The sequence below is a fragment of the Pleurodeles waltl genome, chromosome 5 (genome assembly GCF_031143425.1).
Source record: "Pleurodeles waltl isolate 20211129_DDA chromosome 5, aPleWal1.hap1.20221129, whole genome shotgun sequence".
Lineage (NCBI taxonomy): Eukaryota > Metazoa > Chordata > Amphibia > Caudata > Salamandridae > Pleurodeles > Pleurodeles waltl.
Window position 1 is genome coordinate 907,772,790 of NC_090444.1, and position 22,691 is coordinate 907,795,480.

At 46.4% G+C, this 22,691-nt stretch overlaps 1 protein-coding gene across 1 annotated transcript in view; it reads left to right on the top strand.

Annotated features, from left to right (window-relative positions):
• ENTPD6 (ectonucleoside triphosphate diphosphohydrolase 6) overlaps nucleotides 1-22,691 on the top strand; it is a 296,348-nt gene that overhangs the window by 164,654 nt on the left and 109,003 nt on the right. Inside the window, exon 10 of the mRNA XM_069235036.1 lies at nucleotides 16,993-17,094. Coding sequence (XP_069091137.1) covers nucleotides 16,993-17,094 — 102 coding nt within the window. The remainder of the gene's footprint in view (nucleotides 1-16,992; nucleotides 17,095-22,691) is intronic.

Sequence of the window (22,691 nt, forward strand, 5' to 3'; positions counted from 1 at the left end):
ATTCGCTGATACTGTAACTACAGCTGACATGTTTGAGGTGACTGTAGCTCAGATCTCTTCTTCTCCATAGCGTTACATACTTGAGACAGAGTATTCGCAGTTTCCAGTTCCTCCAATGATGTTCTGTGACATAATATTTCCAAACAGGTTTGACGATTCTTGAATGAGATTGTGGGTGCTACCATCTTCATTCCGAGGAAAAACACCTTCAGTCAATAATACACTTAGAGCTGCATCAACAATTAAGTGGCCACGAACAGCGCTTGAAACTGCTATGCCACACACCATGTGAAGCACTGAATTTGCTCCATACACTCCTGTCAAAAGCTCATTTTGGCTTGAACCATTCATCTGAGTCCCAATTGCACCCAAAAGATTCATGAGGGTATGGAATGATCCCAGCATTAGAATTGTATCTCACAGGTCATCATATTCATTGATTATTTGTGCTGCTTTCCACAACAGAGGCTGTTCAAATGTAATAATACATGAAACATTCTGGTCATATGTAATCTTGCTCAGATACTTAAGAGTTGATAATATACAAGTCATATCACTTGGTGCCATATCAATTATGGGCAGGAAACTAAACAATGCCTTTCCCGGATGCTGAAGACTTGAACCATTGTAAATTGTGTGCATCATTCCTGACCAATTTAGTCCATGATTTTCAGAAAATTACCAATATAGCGGCCACATAACATTGAGTCTATTTAAGCTACAACTTGGTGCTGGTAGTTCGTTGAAAGTGATGTCCTTTAGAAAGTGTGTTGCATATCTGTACTCAGTAATAGGAACTTTTGCAATATTTTTTTATGTCACTGTCTGCAACATAGTGCCTTGGAGTTACGGGTTCGATTTTGGTTACTGGAGTTACAGCTACGATCATTTCCATCATTACCATTTAGGGTGAGGATGTTGTGGCCAACATTATCGGCTGCTAACACCATTGTTGAACTCTTATCCATATCCAAAAAGGGACTAGAACCACCGGCAGGTGCATCATTTCATTCAAATTAAGCAGCTTCATTGTAGGAAGAACACAATCCCAGGTAATGAACAACGTCAATAGGTTTACATTAAATAAACTTTTTTTTGGTAATCTTATCTCTTTTTATAAAGCACCTTGCTCAAAATAAAAGTAACATTTTCTTAAAGTTGACCTTAGTATCACCTTCCTAGTAAATGTGAATTAAATGGCATATAAAGATCTTGAGATCATATAGGGGGTCATTCCGACCCCGGGTCGGCGGGAGCACCGCCAACAGGCTGGCGGTGCTCCCCAGGGTATTCTGACCGCGGCGGTTCAGCCGCGGCCAGAAAGGGAAAACCGGCGGTCTCCCGCCGGTTTTCCGCTGCCCTGTAGAATCCTCCATGGCGGCGCAGCTTGCTGTGCCGCCATGGGGATTCTGACCCCCATACCCGGCTTCGGCCGCCAGGAACAGGATGGCGGTATGGGGTGTTGTGGGGCCCCTGGTAGCCCCTGCAGTGCCCATGCTAATGCTAATGGCATGGGCACTGCAGGGTCCCCCGTAAGAGGGCCCCACCCTGAATTTCAGTGTCTGCTTAGCAGACACTGAAATTCGCGACGGGTGCTACTGCACCCGTCGCACATCCTCCACTCCGCCGGCTCCATTCGGAGCCGGCATCCTCATGGAGGGGTGTTTCCCACTGGGCTGGCGGGCGGCCTTTTGGCAGTCGCCCGCCAGCCCAGTGGGAAACCCAGAATACCTGCGGCGGTCTTTTGACCGCGCAGCGGTATTCTGGCGGTTCCCTCCAGGCGGGCGGCGGGGTCAGAATGACCCCCATAGTAGTAAACATAAGTATGTTTTTTACACCTCCGTTGAAAGTGTCAAGCTAATACTGCCCTTGTCTACAAAAGGGCATGTATGGCATTTAAAATTTAGATCTAAATAATGTTTTTGAGAAGGCTAAAAATCATCACACAGGAGCATCAACAACATTCACCATTTAATATGTACTATCCATGTTGTGTTTAGTGGCTCGTAGGGAATTCCTACATTTTTGGTAGGCCTGTATTGACTCTTGCACCCTCACTGCTACTTTGACCACTTAAAATCAATCAGTTGTTTTGCTTCCCTTCTTATTTTGCTACTTTTTAGAGGTAGGCAGTGCAAGTCATACGATCACTTTCGCTGCAACAGTCATTTGAAAGAACTCCTCATTCATTATGCTTAAAGGGGCCTAAGGGACCTGCCTTAGGTCTAGAGCTCGCCCCCCACGTCCGCAGCACCAACCTGCTGTCTCCTGCCTCTGACCCCCGCCCACGCTGCTGCTAGCGTGTTCGAGGCCCCGGTAAGCCTCATCAGACCCGTGTGACGCTTTTCGCCGCTCTGTAAGTGTTTTTTGCCCACTGTTTCAGCGCCTTGCTTCCTTGCGCTTCTGACCCCCTTGTGCCCTTCTGATTGCTGTTACCCGATTGTATTTTGTGCCCTCACTGTATTTTGTGACTGTTTTTGGAAGTTTTTGCCTTCTGATTGTGCCTTGTATTTCTCCTGTTTTTTCGCCCCTTGGGCGCTCCCCCTCGCTCCCCCTTGCCGATCTCCCCTTGCCGCTGCCTCCCTGCGGCCCGCCCCCCTCACGCCCCCATTCACCGCTCCCTCCCGCCTCCCAGCTGCTCCTCCCTCCCCCCTCCCTTCTAAATGGCTGGTGCTGCGCGTCGCGAGTGAGCGACCTCTGACCTGCCTTAGGTCTAGAGCTCGCCCCCCACGTCCGCAGCACCAACCTGCTGTCTCCTGCCTCTGACCCCCGCCCACGCTGCTGCTAGCGTGTTCGAGGCCCCGGTAAGCCTCATCAGACCCGTGTGACGCTTTTCGCCGCTCTGTAAGTGTTTTTTGCCCACTGTTTCAGCGCCTTGCTTCCTTGCGCTTCTGACCCCCTTGTGCCCTTCTGATTGCTGTTACCCGATTGTATTTTGTGCCCTCACTGTATTTTGTGACTGTTTTTGGAAGTTTTTGCCTTCTGATTGTGCCTTGTATTTCTCCTGTTTTTTCGCCCCTTGGGCGCTCCCCCTCGCTCCCCCTTGCCGATCTCCCCTTGCCGCTGCCTCCCTGTGGCCCTGCCCCCCTCGCGCCCCCATTCGCCGCTCCCTCCCGCCTCCCAGCTGCTCCTCCCTCCCCCCTCCCTTCTTAATGGCTGGCGCTGCGCGGCCGCGCCGCTGGCGCGCCGGAGGTGCCCCAGAGGCAAGCCCGTCTGCACCCGTCCGCACCTGGACCGCGCCCAGCGCCACCCCCCCTGGTCCTCACGCCCCCCGCACCCCGTGCCTTCGATACTCGGCCAACGAACTCCACGCCCTCAACCCTGGTCCCTCCACAGAGTGCTTCCAGGCCACCCCAAAGCACATCAAAGGACCTTTTTCCTGCCGCACCTGCAACTTCACCTGCAACAAAACAACGAAGCCAGCAACAACCAACACAAACCACCTGCACTGCATCCTCCTCAACACACGCTCCGCACAAAAGCACGCCCTCGAGCTCTGGGACCTGCTCGACACCACCGCCCCAGATGTAGCCTTCCTGACCGAAACCTGGTGGAACGACTCCTCGGCCCCTGACATCGCCATCCCTGACGGCTACAAAATCACCAGAAGAGATCGCACCAACGGAATCGGCGGAGGAATAGCCATCGCCCACAAATCTACCCTCAAGATCCACACCCACACGGACGACACCCTCAAGACAGCCGAACACCTCCACTTCCAGATTCACACGAACCCCAACACTACCCTCAGAGGAACCCTCATATACCGTCCTCCAGGACCAAGAGGCCTCTTCAGCGACACCGTCTCTGACCTCGCGAGCACCCACGCCCTCGCCTCTTCAGACTACATCCTCCTGGGAGACCTTAACTTCCACCTGGAGAACAACAATGACGTCAACACCTAATCACTGACCACCAACCTCTCCAACCTCGGACTCCGTCAACTGGTCAACACTCCCACCCACATCGCCGGCCACACCCTTGACCCACTCTTCACTTCAAGCAACCACATCTCTTTCAGCCACACCTCCGAACTCCACTGGACCGACCATCACTGCGTCCATTTCTCCTTCAAGAAAAACACCGAACACCACCGCACCCCTCTACCGCCTCACCGCCGCTGGGGAAAAGTCACCGAAGACCAACTAACCAACACCCTCGCCAAAAACCCACCACCCGACCCCACCGACCCGAACTCCGCCGCCATCAACCTCCAACAATGGATCCTCGACTGCGCCAACATCCTAGCCCCACTCAAGAGACCCACCGCCAACCAAGAAAAGAAAAAACCAGCATGGTTCACAGACAAACTGACCACCTCCAAACGCACCTGCCAGAAACTCAAGAAAAAATGGATCCTCGAGCGCACACCCGAGAACCTGGCTACCCTCAAGGAAGCCAACCGTGAACACCACCAACTGATCCGACTCGCCAAGCGCTCCCACTTCACAGAACGCCTTAACAACAACGCTCACGACTGCAAGGAACTCTTCGGCATCGTGAAGGAACTCTCCAACCCCAACGCCAACGTCAACGACATCCCTCCATCCCAGAAACTCTGCGACAATATCTCCACCTTCTTCTACCAGAAAATCGCAGCCATCCACGACAGCTTCAACACCTCACCTCCGCCAGACCCCACCCCCAACAACTCCTCCCACGCCGACCACATCACCACCTGGAACCAAGTAGACGATGCCGAAACCCTAAAGACCATGAACTCCATCCACTCAGGATCTCCCTCTGACCCCTGCCCACATCACGTTTTCAGCAAAGCCGACGTCACCTTCGCCCCCAAACTCTGCAAGATCATCAACCTTTCCTTCAACACCGCTACCTTCCCGGACAGCTGGAAGCACGCAGAAATCCAACCCCTCCTCAAGAAACCCAAGGCCGACCTCAACGATCTCAAAAACTTCCGACCGATCTCCCTCCTCCCTTTCCCAGCGAAAGTCATCGAGAAGATCGTCAACGCACAGCTCGCCCACTACCTAGAAGACAACTCCATCCTAGACCCCTCCCAATCCGGCTTCAGACGAAACCACAGCACAGAGACTGCACTCCTCGCCGCCACAGATGACATCAGACTACAAATGGACAACGGCGAAACCTCTGCCCTGATCCTCTTAGACCTATCAGCCGCCTTCGATACAGTCTGCCACCGCACCCTACTTACCCGTTTACACGAAGCCGGCATCCAAGACAAAGCCCTCAGCTGGATCTCCTCCTTTCTCTCCGGCAGAACTCAGAGGGTCCGACTCTCACCTTTCCACTCCAAAGCCACCAACCTCATCTGCGGCGTCCCCCAAGGCTCCTCACTAAGCCCAACGCTGTTCAACGTCTACATGGCCCCCCTCGCACAACTGGCCCGCCGGCACGACCTCAGCATCCTCTCCTACGCCGACGACACCCAGCTCGTCCTCTCCCTGACCAAAGATCCTCTCACCGCCAAAGCCAACCTTCACGAGGGACTGAAATCCATCGCTGAGTGGATGAGCAACAGCCGCCTGAAACTTAACTCCTACAAGACGGAAGTCCTCATCCTCGGGCGCACCCCCTCGGCCTGGAACGACTCGTGGTGGTCCTCCGCCCTGGGCCCCCCACCCACCCGAGCCAGCCATGCACGAAATCTCGGCTTCATCCTCGACTCCGCCCTCACCATGTCCAAACAGGTCAACACAGTCTCATCCTCCTGTTTTAACACCCTCCGAATGCTCCGCAGAATCTTCAAGTGGATTCCAACAGGAACCAGAAAGACGGTGACCCAAGCCCTCGTCAGTAGCAGACTCGACTACGGCAACGCACTCTACACAGGCATCCCAACAAAAGACATCAAACGACTCCAACGCATCCAGAACGCATCCGCCCGCCTGATCCTCGACATACCCCGCCGATGTCACATCTCCCCTCACCTGAAGGACCTCCATTGGCTCCCCGTGGACAAGAGGATCACCTTTAAACTCCTCACCCACGCACACAAGGCACTACACGACACCGCACCTACCTACCTGAACACCAGACTCAACTTCTACGTTCCCTCACGTCAACTACGATCTGCCAACCTTGCCCTCGCCATCGTCCCCCGAATCCAGCGCAAGACCTCTGGCGGCAGATCCTTCTCCTACCTCGCCGCCAAGACCTGGAACTCACTCCCGACCTCACTACGCCAGACCCAGGACCTCCTCACTTTCAGGAGACTCCTCAAGACATGGCTCTTCGAACGATAGCAGCACCCCCCCCCCCGACCCCTAGCGCCTCGAAACCCTAACAGGTACATAGCGCGCTTTATACATTTATTGATTGATTGATCCGGTAGATGATATCACAGTGGAACTCAAAACACAAGCTGACATCATCAAACAAAGGAACATTCTGCAGCGATGCTTCGTAGTGATGCAGGACTCAGTAAGGTTTTTCTCTACACTGGATAACTCCTTTAACCAGTGAGTAATTTGGGGGGAACAAATGAGACCCTGATTACGAATAGGTAAGTGTTTTCTGACCTTGCATAAACCTTTGTTTGTGCAGTGGTTGGAATAATGAGATGAGGTATTCACTTCATCTGGTAATTACAAATGTTTTAAATATCTCCCCATTCTGATAATTTGGGCAGATCAAACCTGTTAGAATTTAACAGGGGAATTGTGTACAGTATTACTGTAGATTGTGGATTTTGGTGTGCTAAGCACCTAAATCCACGTTTCTCCCCAGAAGCTTGTAATCGGTCCTGTTTATCTCACTCAATAAGTAATGTACACCAAGGTATAGCTATTTATCTGGTGCAATAAAAAGTGTCTGGAGTCAGACAAACTCAGAATCGGCCTAAGTGCTAAAGCACAAAGTTTTGCTCAGATGCCGCAGGTGGGACTACCAACGATTGGAGTGTGGAATACCAAGCCTGTGGAGTCTTGATTCCAATACATGCTTCTTTAATCCACCAACAAACATTCCCTGCCTCGTCATCTCACTTTTACAGGTTCTTTTTCAGCCCTGCTTTTTCTTTCTCACTGTTTTCCCATCTGTCACTTCCCTCTTCGCTCTCTTCCTTATGTGTTTTTCTCCGTCTTACTCTGGATCAAATTTTGTTGAGGAAAAATAAGTCTTGGTCCTCAAAAGGGAGTGTCAATATGCCTCACCTGCATCCATTCAATGGGATGCCAGTGATGATTGTAGCTCCTGCATCTCCCTAATCAACATGTTTCAGCCTTATAGTGGCCCTGGGTCCTGGACCTGGATCCTTGTAGTATTTGTTCTGTCACTTGTTCACAGCACATAAAGCTCTCCCTTTTATAAAACACTCATGTGATAAGTGCTCTAGTACTTGCATTTCTTTGTTGAGTAAATGATCTATATAGTCCCTCATTATTGGGAATTATTGGCCCATGAAGGCGGCAACCATAAGGGACCATCAGACAGTCGTTAAAGGGGCACTAAAAGACTGAAATCCATTAACCAAGGGGAAGATGGAGCTATAGTCAGCTTTGGCATCCCAAACCACTTTGCAATCATCCTTTTAACCTTCCAGGAATAAAAATTAGTTGGCAGACTTATAGAGATGTTTAAAATCTTTCTTTGGGATCGCGAACCCACCAAAAACAGTACCTCCTAAATACAGGGGCCCCATTCATCACTATGGTAATTTCTAATGAATGAGGAAGACCAGTAATGAAGCATGCCACCTAAGTTGGTGGGCGAGGGATCGTCTTACAATTTTTTGTGAAATTCAAGCTAGCCTTAAAGCTGTATGTATGAGAAATAAGGGCCTCCAGGGCTAGTTTGGGCTCACATTGAAGAACCTTTATGTCCTGATCGTTTATGTCCTCAGTAAACACCTCTCCTCTGAGTCCTGCAATCTTGAATCTCTGTGCCTCTGACTGTCATTGTTTCTGTACTCCCTTGCCAAGTTTTCACTTACAACTTTAACCTGTCCACTTTTAGAACCCAGCTTGATGGCAAATTAGCGGTCAAGGAAGTTTCAGACATGCGTATGTTTAGTAAAGGTTTTGTCCCAGCTCATATTCTTGCCCTCCCTGAAGCTTGAATGACCAGTCCTGTGAAATGTACCCACTTCTTTGCATCTTGTGGGTTGATTAAAGCATACTTCTGGATAATCATATTGTGGCCTGCGCTTGCATAACTGCTAGAAGCTATGAGCGTACCCTTCTTGGAAGAATTTCCTAGTAGTTATTCATCTCTTAGCTAAGAATCTGTGGAATACTTTGAAATGTTCCTTCATTTTGGGATATTTAATTGTGTGGTCAGATAATTCGAGAATACATATACATACCTGCTCGCATGCTGTGGTTCATGTCCTTGACAGCCTTAGAGTCAAAGAAATGATTGACAGCCACGTTTTCTTGGGCTTGGCATTTCAGTCCTTTTTCTCTCTGCTTCTGAACCTCATTTTCTGGATATCATTGTTTATTATGGTCCAACCATTACTAATTTATAGGAGTATTGAAGGCAAGTGAACCCCAACGTTGTTCCTTAAAAATAAGAACTGTGTTTTGTGTTGGTGTGTTGTGATTCTGATATGTGAACAAACTCCTGGTGCATGCTGTGCCCTTACTTCCCAAACAGTCACCCTTCTTTCAAGCACGTTTCTGGCCAACATTAGTGTTTGGATTACAGAGGCCAGTGGCACTCACAAGCTGGACATCCTAAATAAAAGAAAAGTCATATGTGTCAAAACAGTGTCTAGCATATTTTTCTAATGTTTACTAGCTCTTCATATAATGCAGTGGTGGAAATCTTGATTGACTGATGTCAAACCTACTTGTAGATTACTTTTAGCGGTGTACTTATGATCAGTAGTAGCTCCAAGACCGCATCCAATTCACAGATACTTCCCATGATGCTCCTAGCAGAACAAAACACTTGTCTGACATTATATTGAGATCTAATAAACCGACCTAGAAAGCATCCACTACATTATTATATATATATGTTCGGTGGCATGTGTAGCTGCAGATACACATGCTGTGCACATCCCGCCATCTGGTGTTGGGATCGGAGTGTAACAAGTTGTTTTTCTTCAAAGAAGTCTTTTCGAGTCACGAGATCGAGGGACTCCTCCCATTTCGACTCCATTGCGCATGGGCGTCGACTCCATCTTAGAATGTTTTTTTTCCGCCATCTGGTTCGGACGTGTTCCTTTTCGCTCCGTGTTTCGGGTCGGAAAGTTAGTTAGAATCTCGGAAAAATCGTCGGTATTGTTTGCGTTCGGTATCGGGTTAGTTATAACAGATCGACACCGATTTTTGAAGAGCTCCGGTGGCCCTTCGGGGTATTTTCAATCCCCCCGTCGGGGCCTGGTCGGCCCGGCCACGTGTCTCTTCAAGGCTGATGGAACGGACCCCATTCCGCTTCTGCCCAAAATGCCATAACAAGTATCCATATACAGATCAGCATCTGGTCTGTAACTTGTGTATATCTCCAGAGCACAAGGAGGATACCTGTGAAGCCTGTCGAGCGTTTCGGTCGAATAAGACATTAAGAGACCGAAGAGCAAGAAGACTGCAGATGGCGTCAGCGCCGACAGGACAAGGGCGTTTCGAGGAGGAAGAAGAAAGCTTCTCCATCCATGAATCGGACTCGGACGAGCTCGATCCCGAAGAAACGCCAAAAACCGTGAGTAAGACATGGAAACATAAAACTCACGAGAAGACAACAAAAGCCCAGGGGACGCCACCGCCAACAGGCCATGGCTTAACCCGAAAGATAGGTGACCGATCATCGGCACTGAAAAAGGGCATGCATGTGGCGAAGTCATCCGACTCCGGTCGAGATACCGCCACACCGCAATCTCGGGCCCGAGACACCGGCCCCGAACAGATTCGGCACCGAGACAGTGGCACCGAAATGGTTCGGCACCGAGAAACCACGACGCCGAAAATAAAGAAGGTTGCCTCGGAGCCCAAAAAGGCGACCGAAAAGATTTCGATTCCGAAACATCCAGCATCTGAACCGAAAACAGGTTCCTACACAGAGGAACAAGGATTGTCCTCCCAGATGCAAGGACATAAGTTCGGAGAGGAACTTCAGTCTGTTGAGCCGGACTACACTCAAAGAAGGCTCCACATTCAAAAAGACACAGGGAAGATAAGCACTCTTCCCCCAATTAAGATTAAAAGAAGACTTGCCTTTCAAGAAAAGGACAAGCGGCCACAGGCAAAGGTGGCAAGACAAACAACTCCACCACCATCTCCACCACCATCAATGCATACATCACCGGTAGCCACTCCACCACTGATGCAATCTCCGACTCATACTGCAATGAGTCAAGATGATCCTGATGCATGGGACCTTTATGATGCTCCTGTATCAGATAACAGCCCAGACTGTTACCCTACAAGGCCGTCGCCACCTGAAGACAGTACATCCTACACGCAGGTGGTCTCAAGGGCAGCTGCGTTTCATAACGTCACCTTGCATTCAGAACCAATTGAGGATGACTTTTTATTTAATACACTCTCCTCCACTCATAGCCAATACCAAAGCTTACCTATGCTCCCAGGAATGCTAAAACATTCAAAACAAATATTTCAGGAGCCTGTTAAAGGCAGAGCCATAACTCCAAGGGTGGAAAAAAAGTATAAGCCACCACCAACAGACCCTGTTTATATTACGCAGCAATTAACACCAGATTCTGTGGTTGTTGGGGCAGCTCGCAAGAGAGCAAACTCTCATACCTTGGGAGATGCACCACCTCCAGACAAGGAGAGTCGCAAATTCGATGCTGCGGGTAAAAGAGTTGCAGCACAAGCAGCAAACCAATGGCGTATTGCCAATTCACAAGCACTTTTGGCAAGATACGATAGGGCTCATTGGGACGAAATGCAGCATTTCATAGAACACTTACCCAAAGAGTTCCAGAAAAGGGCACAACAAGTGGTAGAAGAAGGACAAAGTATCTCCAATAATCAGATACGGTCATCAATGGACGCAGCAGATACAGCTGCAAGGACAGTAAATACTGCAATAACAATAAGGAGACACGCATGGTTGCGTACGTCAGGATTCAAGCCGGAAATACAACAAGCCGTGCTGAATATGCCCTTTAATGAACAGCAGTTGTTTGGCCCGGAAGTCGACACTGCTATTGAAAAACTCAAAAAAGATACTGATACCGCAAAAGCCATGGGCGCACTCTACTCCCCACAAAGCAGAGGCACATTTCGCAAAACACCATTTAGGGGAGGGTTTCGAGGTCAACCTACAGAGGCCACAACCTCACAAGCAAGGCCCACTTATCAAAGCCAATACCAGCGGGGAAGTTTTCGGGTGCAATATAGAGGAGCACAATTCCCAAAAAATAGAGGGAAGTTCCAAAGCCCCAAAACCCCTCAAAACAAACAGTGACTTTCAAGTCACACATCCCCAACACATAACACCTGTGGGGGGGAGACTAAGTCAATTTTACAAACATTGGGAGGAGATAACAACAGACACTTGGGTACTGGCAATTATCCAGCATGGTTATTGCATAGAATTTCTCAAATTCCCTCCAAACGTGCCACCGAAAACACACAATATGTCAAAACAACATATAGATCTTCTAGGACTAGAAGTTCAGGCATTACTACTAAAAGAAGCAATAGAATTAGTACCAGAACACCAGAAAGGAACAGGAGTTTACTCTCTGTACTTTCTTATACCCAAAAAAGACAAGACTCTGAGACCTATATTAGATCTCCGAACATTAAATACTTACATCAAATCAGATCACTTTCACATGGTGACATTACAAGACGTAATCCCACTACTCAAACAACAAGACTACATGACAACACTAGACCTAAAGGATGCATATTTCCATATACCGATACATCCTTTACACAGAAAGTACTTAAGGTTTGTGTTCCAAGGAACACATTACCAATTCAGGGTGTTGCCATTCGGAATAACAACTGCGCCAAGAGTTTTTACAAAGTGCCTAGCAGTCGTAGCTGCACATATCAGAAGGCAGCAAATACATGTGTTCCCGTACCTAGACGATTTGTTAATCAAAACCAACACTCTAGAAAGGTGTTCACAACACACAAAGTATGTCATAGAAAACCTACACAAACTAGGTTTCTCAATCAACTACACAAAGTCACACCTTCTGCCGTGTCAAACACAGCAATACTTAGGGGCGACAATCAACACAGCAAAAGGGATTGCCACTCACAAGTCCACAAAGGGTTCAGGCATTTCACAATGTAATACAGGCCATGTATCCAAATCAAAAGATACAAGTCAAAAAGGTGATGAAACTCCTAGGCATGATGTCCTCATGCATAGCCATTGTCCCAAACGCAAGGTTGCACATGCGGCCCTTACAACAGTGCCTAGCATCACAGTGGTCACAGGCACAGGGTCAAATTCTAGATCTGGTGTTGGTAGACCGCCAAACATACACCTCGCTTCAATGGTGGAACAGTATAAATTTAAACCAAGGGCGGCCTTTCCAAGACCCAGTGCCACAATACGTAATAACAACAGATGCCTCCATGATAGGGTGGGGAGCACACCTCAATCAATACAGCATCCAAGGACAATGGGACACTCACCAAAAACAGTTTCACATAAATCACTTAGAACTATTGGCAGTATTTCTAGCGCTGAAAGCATTTCAACCCATAATAAGCTACAAACACATTCTTGTCAAAACAGACAACATGACAACGATGTATTACCTAAACAAACAGGGAGGCACACACTCAACACAGTTGTGTCTCCTGGCACAGAAAATATGGCATTGGGCGATTCACAACCACATTCGCCTAATAGCACAATTTATTCCAGGAATTCAGAACCAGCTAGCGGACAATCTTTCTCGGGATCACCAACAGATCCACGAATGGGAGATTCACCCCCAAATACTAAATACTTACTTCCAGAGTTGGGGAACGCCACAAATAGATCTATTTGCAACAAGGGAAAACGCAAAATGCCAAAACTTCGCATCCAGGTACCCACAAGATCAGTCTCAGGGCAATGCGCTATGGATGAGTTGGTCAGGGATATTTGCTTACGCTTTTCCCCCTCTCCCACTCCTTCCATATCTAGTAAACAAGCTGAGTCAAAACAAACTCAAACTCATACTAATAGCACCGACATGGGCAAGGCAACCTTGGTACACAACACTACTAGACCTCTCAGTAGTGCCTCGTGTCAAACTACCAAACATACCAGATCTGTTAACGCAACACAAACAACAGATCAGACACCCAAATCCAGCATCGCTGAATCTAGCAATCTGGCTCCTGAAGTCCTAGAGTTCGGACATTTAGACCTTACACAGGAATGTATGGAGATCATAAAACAAGCTAGGAAACCTACCACTAGACATTGCTATGCAAATAAGTGGAAAAGATTTGTCTATTACTGCCACAATAATCAAATTCAACCCTTACACGCATCTGCCAAAGACATCGTAGGATACTTACTACATTTTCAAAAATCAAAGCTAGCTTTTTCTTCCATTAAAATACATCTTACAGCAATTTCAGCTTACCTGCAAATTACGCACTCAACTTCTCTATTTAGAATACCAGTCATAAAAGCATTTATGGAAGGTCTAAAGAGAATTATACCACCAAGAACACCACCAGTTCCTTCGTGGAACCTCAACATTGTCTTAACACGACTCATGGGTCCACCTTTTGAGCCCATGCACTCTTGCGAAATGCAATACTTAACATGGAAAGTTGCATTTTTAATTGCCATCACATCTTTAAGAAAAGTAAGTGAGATTCAAGCATTTACCATACAAGAACCATTTATTCAGATACACAAGCATAAGGTAGTTCTACGAACAAATCCTAAATTTTTACCAAACGTCATATCACCGTTCCACTTAAATCAAACAGTAGAATTACCAGTGTTCTTCCCACAGCCAGACTCTGTAGCTGAAAGAGCACTACATACATTGGACATCAAAAGAGCGTTAATGTACTACATTGACAGAACAAAACTAATTCGCAAAACAAAACAATTATTTATTGCTTTCCAAAAACCTCATACAGGAAATCCAATTTCTAAGCAAGGCATTGCTAGATGGATAGTTAAGTGCATTCAAACCTGTTATCTTAAAGCTAAAAGAGAACTGCCTATTACACCAAAGGCACACTCAACTAGAAAGAAAGGTGCTACCATGGCCTTTCTAGGAAATATTCCAATGACAGAAATATGTAAGGCAGCTACATGGTCTACGCCTCATACATTTACCAAACACTACTGTGTAGACGTGCTAACAACACAGCAAGCCACAGTAGGCCAAGCAGTTCTACGAACACTGTTTCAGACAACTTCAACTCCTACAGGCTGAACCACCGCTTTTGGGGAGATAACTGCTTATTAGTCTATGCACAGCATGTGTATCTGCAGCTACACATGCCACCGAACGGAAAATGTCACTTACCCAGTGTACATCTGTTCGTGGCATTAGTCGCTGCAGATTCACATGCGCCCACCCGCCTCCCCGGGAGCCTGTAGCCGTTTAGAAGTTGATCTTCAACATCTGTATATTTGTAAATATATATATATTATTTTAAACTACATTATGTACATACGTATTCACTCCATTGCATGGGCACTATTACTAGCATATACAACTCCTACCTCACCCTCTGCGGGGGAAAACAATCTAAGATGGAGTCGACGCCCATGCGCAATGGAGTCGAAATGGGAGGAGTCCCTCGATCTCGTGACTCGAAAAGACTTCTTCGAAGAAAAACAACTTGTAACACTCCGAGCCCAACACCAGATGGCGGGATTTGCACAGCATGTGAATCTGCAGCGACTAATGCCACGAACAGATGTACACTGGGTAAGTGACATTTTCCATATATATATATATATATATATATATATATATATATATATATATATATATATATATATATATAATTCTGACTTATACATCTACTTACCTAGATTTACCTTGTGATGTGGTGGTTAGTTCAATGAACTGGAATATTATGGTCATGTGATTTACCGTTATAAGGCTAGAATATCCTGATGAACCTTGTGTTCCACGTTGCCATTGTGAGTTCACAGTTATCCTTGAAGACTCCACTGATATGAAAATGTAATGTACATTTTATGTTTTTGCTTCGTTTTTTGACCAGGCAAAAACAAAGCACCCCCATGAATATGTTTTCATTATTTACAAGTAGTTTTAAACATCATGCATACATGTGCTTTCTTTTAAGCTAACTGTTACTCCATTGTGAAGGAGAGGACTGCATGCACAATTTATTTCTAAAAAACAAAAAAAAGTGAAGTAAAATACTTGCATCTCTAAATTATATCTGGACCACTGCCCAGATTATAAATAGAGGAAGAGTGTAGGTTCACATTTGCCGGAACCCTTGGCTGTTTGTATTTTCTTTGCAAGCAACAACACAGGTTTATGTTCAGTTGCCATGATCGACCACCACCATTCTGAAGCGAATGCACAATCATCAAGTCTGCTTCTGGGGAAAAAATTGCAATAAATTCATTTTTTCTTTTTTTATTTATCTTTTTGATCATTCTGATTTTCATTACTTTGCATAGTAAAGGTGTAGTGAATTCATTGCTGACCATTCATTTGTCATTTGAGCTCTTCCTGGCGTGTTAAAAGAAAACAGGAGTTTTGATGAATTCAAGAAGTTTCTTTCCCTGGTCGAACGAACGCAAAACCTTTTCTTCTGTGCTTCACCCACTGTACTTGATGCCCCAGATCTAGGTACCATGAAGAAAGGTGGAGATCCACACTATTGGATATTCACACTGTTGCGTAGGCTCTCATTATTCTAATGAGACTACTGGATTTGAGCAGCAGAATCACCTGTACTGTGGGAGACTGACTCTAACCCACTACAGGTGACATCTGTCGTCCTAATCCGGGTTTTGCTCTGGCTAACTACCAGTGCCTCATCTCTACCCAAGAGCAGGAATGATTGGGCAGCCGAGCGCATGACACAATAGATTCCACAGGGAAATCGTGGTCACTCAGGTCGCATCTGTTTCTCTCATTTACATTAGTCTCACATATACAAGGACAATGAGAGGCAGTATATGTTTCAATAAGGTTTAAATGAAGCAACTGCATCTTAGATAATAAAGCATGTACTGCAATAACCAGGACAATAAAGCATGACAGGATTAGAATTGGGACAAGGAGACTGAAGCATAAAGATAACGCTGCCATTTTGTCACTAAAATCATTTAAAAAATTCCTATCTAGGCTATATTAGAGCACAGTATGTTAAGCTCTATTTCAGCCCTTCAGGTTCCCCTAGGAAGACATCATCCCTCATACCTGAGCAAGAGACATGTAGTCTACATAAGCAGCTGTAGCGAAGCGTTCAGCAATCAGCATACATTTGTAGTCATCTGGCTGGAATCTCCCTCTAACATGTATGGGACAGAGAAGTGTTTTTATAATAAAACAGATGATGTTCTGAGAAAATGTCCCTACGTAAGGCTGTGTATGTTTCTATGAATATCGGAGACAAAGCGTTACCACGTTTACTGAGTGAAAGAAATGTTTTGTTTAAAAACGCAGTGCTGGCCTAGGCAAAGAACAGCTAGATAGAGAGAAATAAAACAAGACCGCAAATGTGGCTATTGTTAAAATAATAAACAAAGCTGAATAAAATATATCTAGGTTAAAGTGCACAGTGGCAGGCCTAGTTAGCTAAAATAACGTATATGAAGCTATAACTAAAATGGCTACACAACAACACTTTTTACGGTTAAAGCTGAAATTTAGGAGTTGGTAACTGTGGAGCTGGGGTCTTTGGGAAACATTTAGAATTGTTTACATTTGTTTTTTACCAATTTGATATATATCATTTAGTTGTGAATTGCTACTTAATGTTTTTGGCTTGATTAACAACAGATGTTAATTCCAGTCCGTTATGTATGAAATTTAAATCTGTGTTGGAAGAGTATTGTTTGACGAATACCACCTTGCTCTCTGCATTTGACATAATTTAGTCAATGTGTTTACTACAGTAAAAGAAGGTGAAGAATTATTGACTCCGTGTTTGTCACCAGGATTCCAAATAGAGTGGCAGCATGCCAAGATAACATACAAAGTGAAAGGACAAAAAGCAGGTATGTTTTTTTATGCATGGAAATGAAGACGAGATTAAGTGGTGCTTTTCCTTTTTTTACATTTTTAAATATATAATGCAATGCATGTATGCTAGATATGCATAATGTTCTGATGTGATGGTATACATTTTAAAGTCTTTAAATGAGAAGGAATTTGGTCCCAGTAACAAAATTGCAATATCTATTTTCAAAACAGTTGTCATTTGACCTTTGCTAGTGGATGGACCCTTTGCAATGCAGTTACAGGTGGCATCTAAAAGCTGAGTGCACCTGTGCATTATAAGCAGAAGATGTTTCAAAAAAACTTAAAATTTTCTTTTGGACCTGGCCCTTTCTGCAGGTTCATCCCCATACGTTTTGCCATCCTCCTCTTTGTTTCTGACCCTCTTTTTGTTGGCTCTAGGACTCTGGGCACTTTATCACTGCTGACCAGTGCTAAAGAGCATGTGCTCTCCCCTCTAAACTTGGTATGATTGGCCTACACCTAATTGAAAAATTTCATTTATCTGTAAGTCCCTTGTACAGTGGTATCCCTTAAACACAGGGCGTGTAAATTAAATGCTACTAGTGGGCCTGAAGCGCAGCTTCTGCCACACACAGAAGTAGCCTTTCAAACCTGTCTCAGGCCTGCCACTGTAGGGCCTGTGTGCGCAGTTTACTGCCACTTTGGCTTGGCATCTAAATGTACTTTGCAGGCCTGGAACTCCTCTTTTACTACATATAGGTCACCCCTAAGGTAGGCCCTAGGTAGCCCTCTGGCGAGGGTGCTGTGTAGGTTAAAGGTAGGACATGGGCCTGTTGTATGGCCTGTCCTGGCAGTGACAAACATCCTATTTGGTTCCTCACTACTGTGAGTACCGCCTCTCCCATAGGTTTGCATTAGGAATGCCTTTGCATATGTCTAAGTGATATTTTCTGATCTATGAGGAGTAGCATGGCCATGTCTGGTATGTTTGGAATGGTAGTGAGAAATGCTGCTTATTGGGGTAGGTGAATTTGTTTATTACCATCGTGGAGATGCCACTTTTAGAAAGTGAGCATTTCACTGTGCTTATGACTCTTGTGCTTTGCAGCCTGACTCCAAGCCACGTCTGAGGTGGAATGACTGCTGGTCTTTGTGCTTACTTTCCAGACCGCCATTACACAGGGAGTGTGGAGGTGTAACAGGATTACATCTGCCTACTGAATGGTCTTCTTGGGCTGGGAAAGGGAGAGGCGGGGGCACACTTACATTTGTGTAGGCTGTGTCCTTCCCTCACACAAAGGGCTCATTTACCCCCTACTGATGTCTGGAGTCAGGGCTGGGGTTGAAGGGAGGGTGTTGTACACTTCTAAAGGTCTTTTGAAGTGCCCCCTGAGATCAAAGGCAAAATGAGTATAAGTACAGGTGTTGTTCCCCATGTTTTTAGACACTCTGTGGACTTGGCACCTGATGTTGCAGGAAGGGACCATTATGCCAGAAGGAACCACCAATAGGACTGACCTGTTGTTGTGCTGACCTGTGGCCTACTAGGTCACAAGAAGGACTGACACTTTGCCTGCAAGGGCCCTGATGTGCTTGCCTGCCACTGGCCCCCTGCATCTTCGTGCCCCCAGTTGTTCTCCAGGGGGCTGGGTTGTGAGCCCCTCCACCCATTTTTCCCCCAGTTTCATACTTCCTAGCGCGAGGTGAGCGCTATTCTTAAATCTGCTGGGAGTGTGGGTTGAGTGCTCTGGCCTCTCTGGAGTGGTGTGTCCAGTGGACCCTGAGTTTGAGGGCTCTGCACTTTTTTGGCCCTGTTCTGTGGAGAGGGCCGGAGAGAAGAAGAGCAGCGGCGACTACAGTGTGCAGAAAGTGTGTGCTTCCCTTGGTGCCCACGGGGGACAAGCAGGCACTCACTTTTGTGCATTGGAGTCTGTCAGCGAAGCCGTGATTCGTCTGTTGGGCTCTCAGTGCTGCGACCTTGGGTCAACTGATTCTGGCCCTGTGAGGCTGTCACTGCCAATGTTGCGTCCGGGTCGGAAGAGACCTTGGGGCGCCCAGAAATGTCCCAGGCTCAACGGCTACACTGTGTGGTTGTGGGCACCTGCTTTTGAGCCCTCATGCTGTCCCAGAGGAGAAGACTCTGGGAGGTCTGTCTGGCTCGGGTCCAGTCGTGATGCAGCGCCGGTCTGAGAGGCCCTGGAGGGCTACAGACACGCTGCGATCTCAGACCAGTCCTCGTGGGATGGAGGAAGGGTGCAAAGAGTTTGCTGGATACACGGGGGACTCAATGAGGTCTCCCTGCCGAACGCACAGTGTGGTCCTTCCAACCCCCTCATCCCATGTTGCTCATATCTTGAAGGCCTTCTAGACTTTACAGGCCAGCCGTGAAGGGATCCTCAACAGCAGTCCCGGCCTTACCATTGCTGATTTTTGCTACCTTAATTATGGACACAGGAGCGCAGGAGCTCCTGTGCCTGACGTGGTAGGATTTTCACTCACCGAATTACTCTTAAGGAAAGCGCAGGCACGCTGTGACCTTCATGTAGAAGGTCTTTGGGGGTGATTCCTGCCTTCCCTGTTCTGGAGGTTACTGTCCTCATTACTTATGATGCATCTTATATCCTGATGAATTATATTGTTTTCCTTGCTACTGATGACAAACATATTTCAGGTTTTGCACCACATGGATGGGGAGGGTAATGTTGTTTACGACTTGAGCGAAATATGGGACTGTTTCTTGTTACTTGCACTCACGATGATGATGATATTTTGACAATTGCCTGCAAAATTAATTTATGTTGTTATGGTCTATGGTTTTTATGCAGTACAGTTTATTTTTATATAACGTGTTGTGAAGTCTCTTTTGTGGTGTATTTACTGTGTCACGGGGTTGGGTGTGATGTGCAAACGCTTTACACATTGCCTCTGGCATAAGCCTGATTGCTGTGGCCGAAGATACCAAGGGTTATCTTAAGTGGGTTGGTCCCTTGCCCCAACTAGAGTGGTGGTTACTGCCTGGCTTAGGTGCCTATCCTAGCCAACCAGGAACCCCATTCCTAACATTTCCAAATAAGGAATTTTAGTTTAGCAAAAGCAATAAAATAACCTCTTCTGGGGATCGTATTGAATGCTTTCTTACTAGACTGAGGCATTCTTAATATATGTTACAATTTATACTATTACTTTTTAAAAAATGTAACTTGCTTTTGAGTTGTTACTCGTTCAGGGTTAAAGATTTTCGGATCAAATGTTTTGTTAACACTTTAAATACTACAGACCTGTTTTTCAAAAGAGACTCATAAAACAGCAACAAATGTGGATTGTACAAGTCGGAGGTATTCAAACATAGAAGTATGATCCTGCTCATCGTGTTGACAACTACTAATAGAAGGTCCCTGGAAGAGGGCAATAATTTTAATTTTTAGATCTTGACAGTGCAGCTGTTTACTGTTTACAGTATAAGTAGAGTGAGTGTGTGGGCAGCTCACTTCAACCATCAGCATGTTCCAGTCAGCTCCCTTGCAGCCTTAGCATTGAAACTGCATCAATCATATCTTGGATCACCCCACTTTTCTTACCTCATGCTATTGGCTGTTGGGTGTATTATTCCACCTCAGAATATGTGGCTCCATTATGATGCACCAGGCAATATTTTTAATTTAAAAAATACTGTTACAGGGACACTTTTTTTTTTTTTTTTTTTTAATAACATTCAGTTGTTTATCATATATATATATATATATATATATATATATATATATATATATATATATATATATGCAATCGTTTCGTGATTTACTTTTTTTTTACTTTTTTTCTTTTTTTTCCCCTCACTGCAGGATACATTGGTTGATTTTATGGCAAAGCAAATAGCAAATTCCAAACGGTCATTCCTCTAATAGCATTCATGGGAGGAAACACCCTTAAGAGGCTATCTTAACCAAAGCCAGCCTAAGAGCTGATGACCTCCTCTGCACTCCTGTGTAAAACTAGCCTCTTTCTAGCATGGTTACCCCCATTTTTGGCCTGTTTGTCAGTGTGTTTTGACTGTGTCACTGGGATCCTGCTAGTCAGGACCCCAGTGCTTATGGTTTGTGGCCTACTTGTCAGTATGTTTCAATGTTTTTTTGTCAGTATGCTTTACTGTGTCACTGGGATCCTGCTAACCAGGACCCTAGTGCTTATGCTCTCTCTGGTTCCAAATTTGTCCTAACATACTGTTAACCCAGTATTTCACTCCAAATTGGCATTCTAGACCCCCATTATAAGTCCCTAGTATATGGTACCTAGGTACCCAAGGGCATTGGGGTTCCAGGGGATCCATATGGGCTGCAGGATTTTTTTTGCCACTCATAGGGAGCCCATGCAAAGGCTTCTACAGGACTGCCATTGCGGCCTGTATGAAATAATGCATGCACTTTTTCACAGCCATTTTCACTGCACCAGGTCACTTATAAGTCACCTATATGTCAGGCCTTCAGACCCTGAAGGCTTGGTGTGAAGTATCTGTGTGTGAGGGCAGCCCTGCACTAGCAGAGGGGCCCCCATGCTGTCCAGGCCCATTTTCCCAGACTTCATTAGTGCGGGGACGCCGTTTTAAGTGTACACTGGACATAGGTCAATACCTATGTACAGCTTCACAGTGGTAACCACGAATGTGTCCATGTAAGGTGTCTAACAACTGGGAATTGAACCCCAATACTGATTCCAGTATTGGTTGCACAATCCCATGCACTCTGGGGGCTCCACAGTGGACCCCCAGTACTGCCATACCAGCCTTCTGAGGTTTTTCACTGCAGTGCCAGCCGTTGCCAGCTCACAGACAGGCTTCTGCCCTCATGGGACTTGAGCAGCTCAATCCCAGGAAGGCAGAACAATGCTTTTCCTTTAGGAGAGGGGTGTTACACCCTCTCCCTTTGGAAATACGTTTTACAGGTGTGGGAGGGGTACCCTCCCAGAGCCTCTGGAAAAGCTTTGAAGGGCACATATGGTGCCCTACTTGCATAATCTAGTCTACACCGGTTCAGGGCACCCCAGTCCCTGCTCTGGCGCGAAACTGGACAAAGGAAAGGGGAGTGACCACTCCCCTGTCCATCACCACCCCAAGGGCCGTGCCCAGAGCTCCTCCAGAGTGTCCCTAGGTTTTGCCATCTTGGATTCCAAGGTGGTGGGGCACTCTGGGAGCATCTGAGTGGCCAGTGCCAGCAGGTGACGTCAGAGACCCCTCCTGATAGGTGCTGACCTGGTTAGGTGACCAATCCCCCTCTCAGGGCTATTTATTGTCTCTCCTCTGGGTGTTTCTTCAGATTCGGATTGCATGATTCCAGGAATCCTCTGCATCCTTTACTTCATCTTCTACTGACGGATCTTCCGCTGACTGCTCCAGAAACTCTACAAAACTGCAACAAAGAAGCTAAGACGACTTCTGCAACATTGTATCTTCAGCTCCTGCCAGCAACTGCTACAGTTTCCAGGTTGTGCATCCTCCAAGGACTGCCTGTCTTCAGCCTACACCAGAAGAACCAATGGAATCTCCCGTGGGTTGACCGAGTGGCACCTCTCTGCACCGAGGACTGGTGGCTTGGGTCCCCTCTCCAGACGATAGGCATGGATCCAGCGACACAGGTGGTGG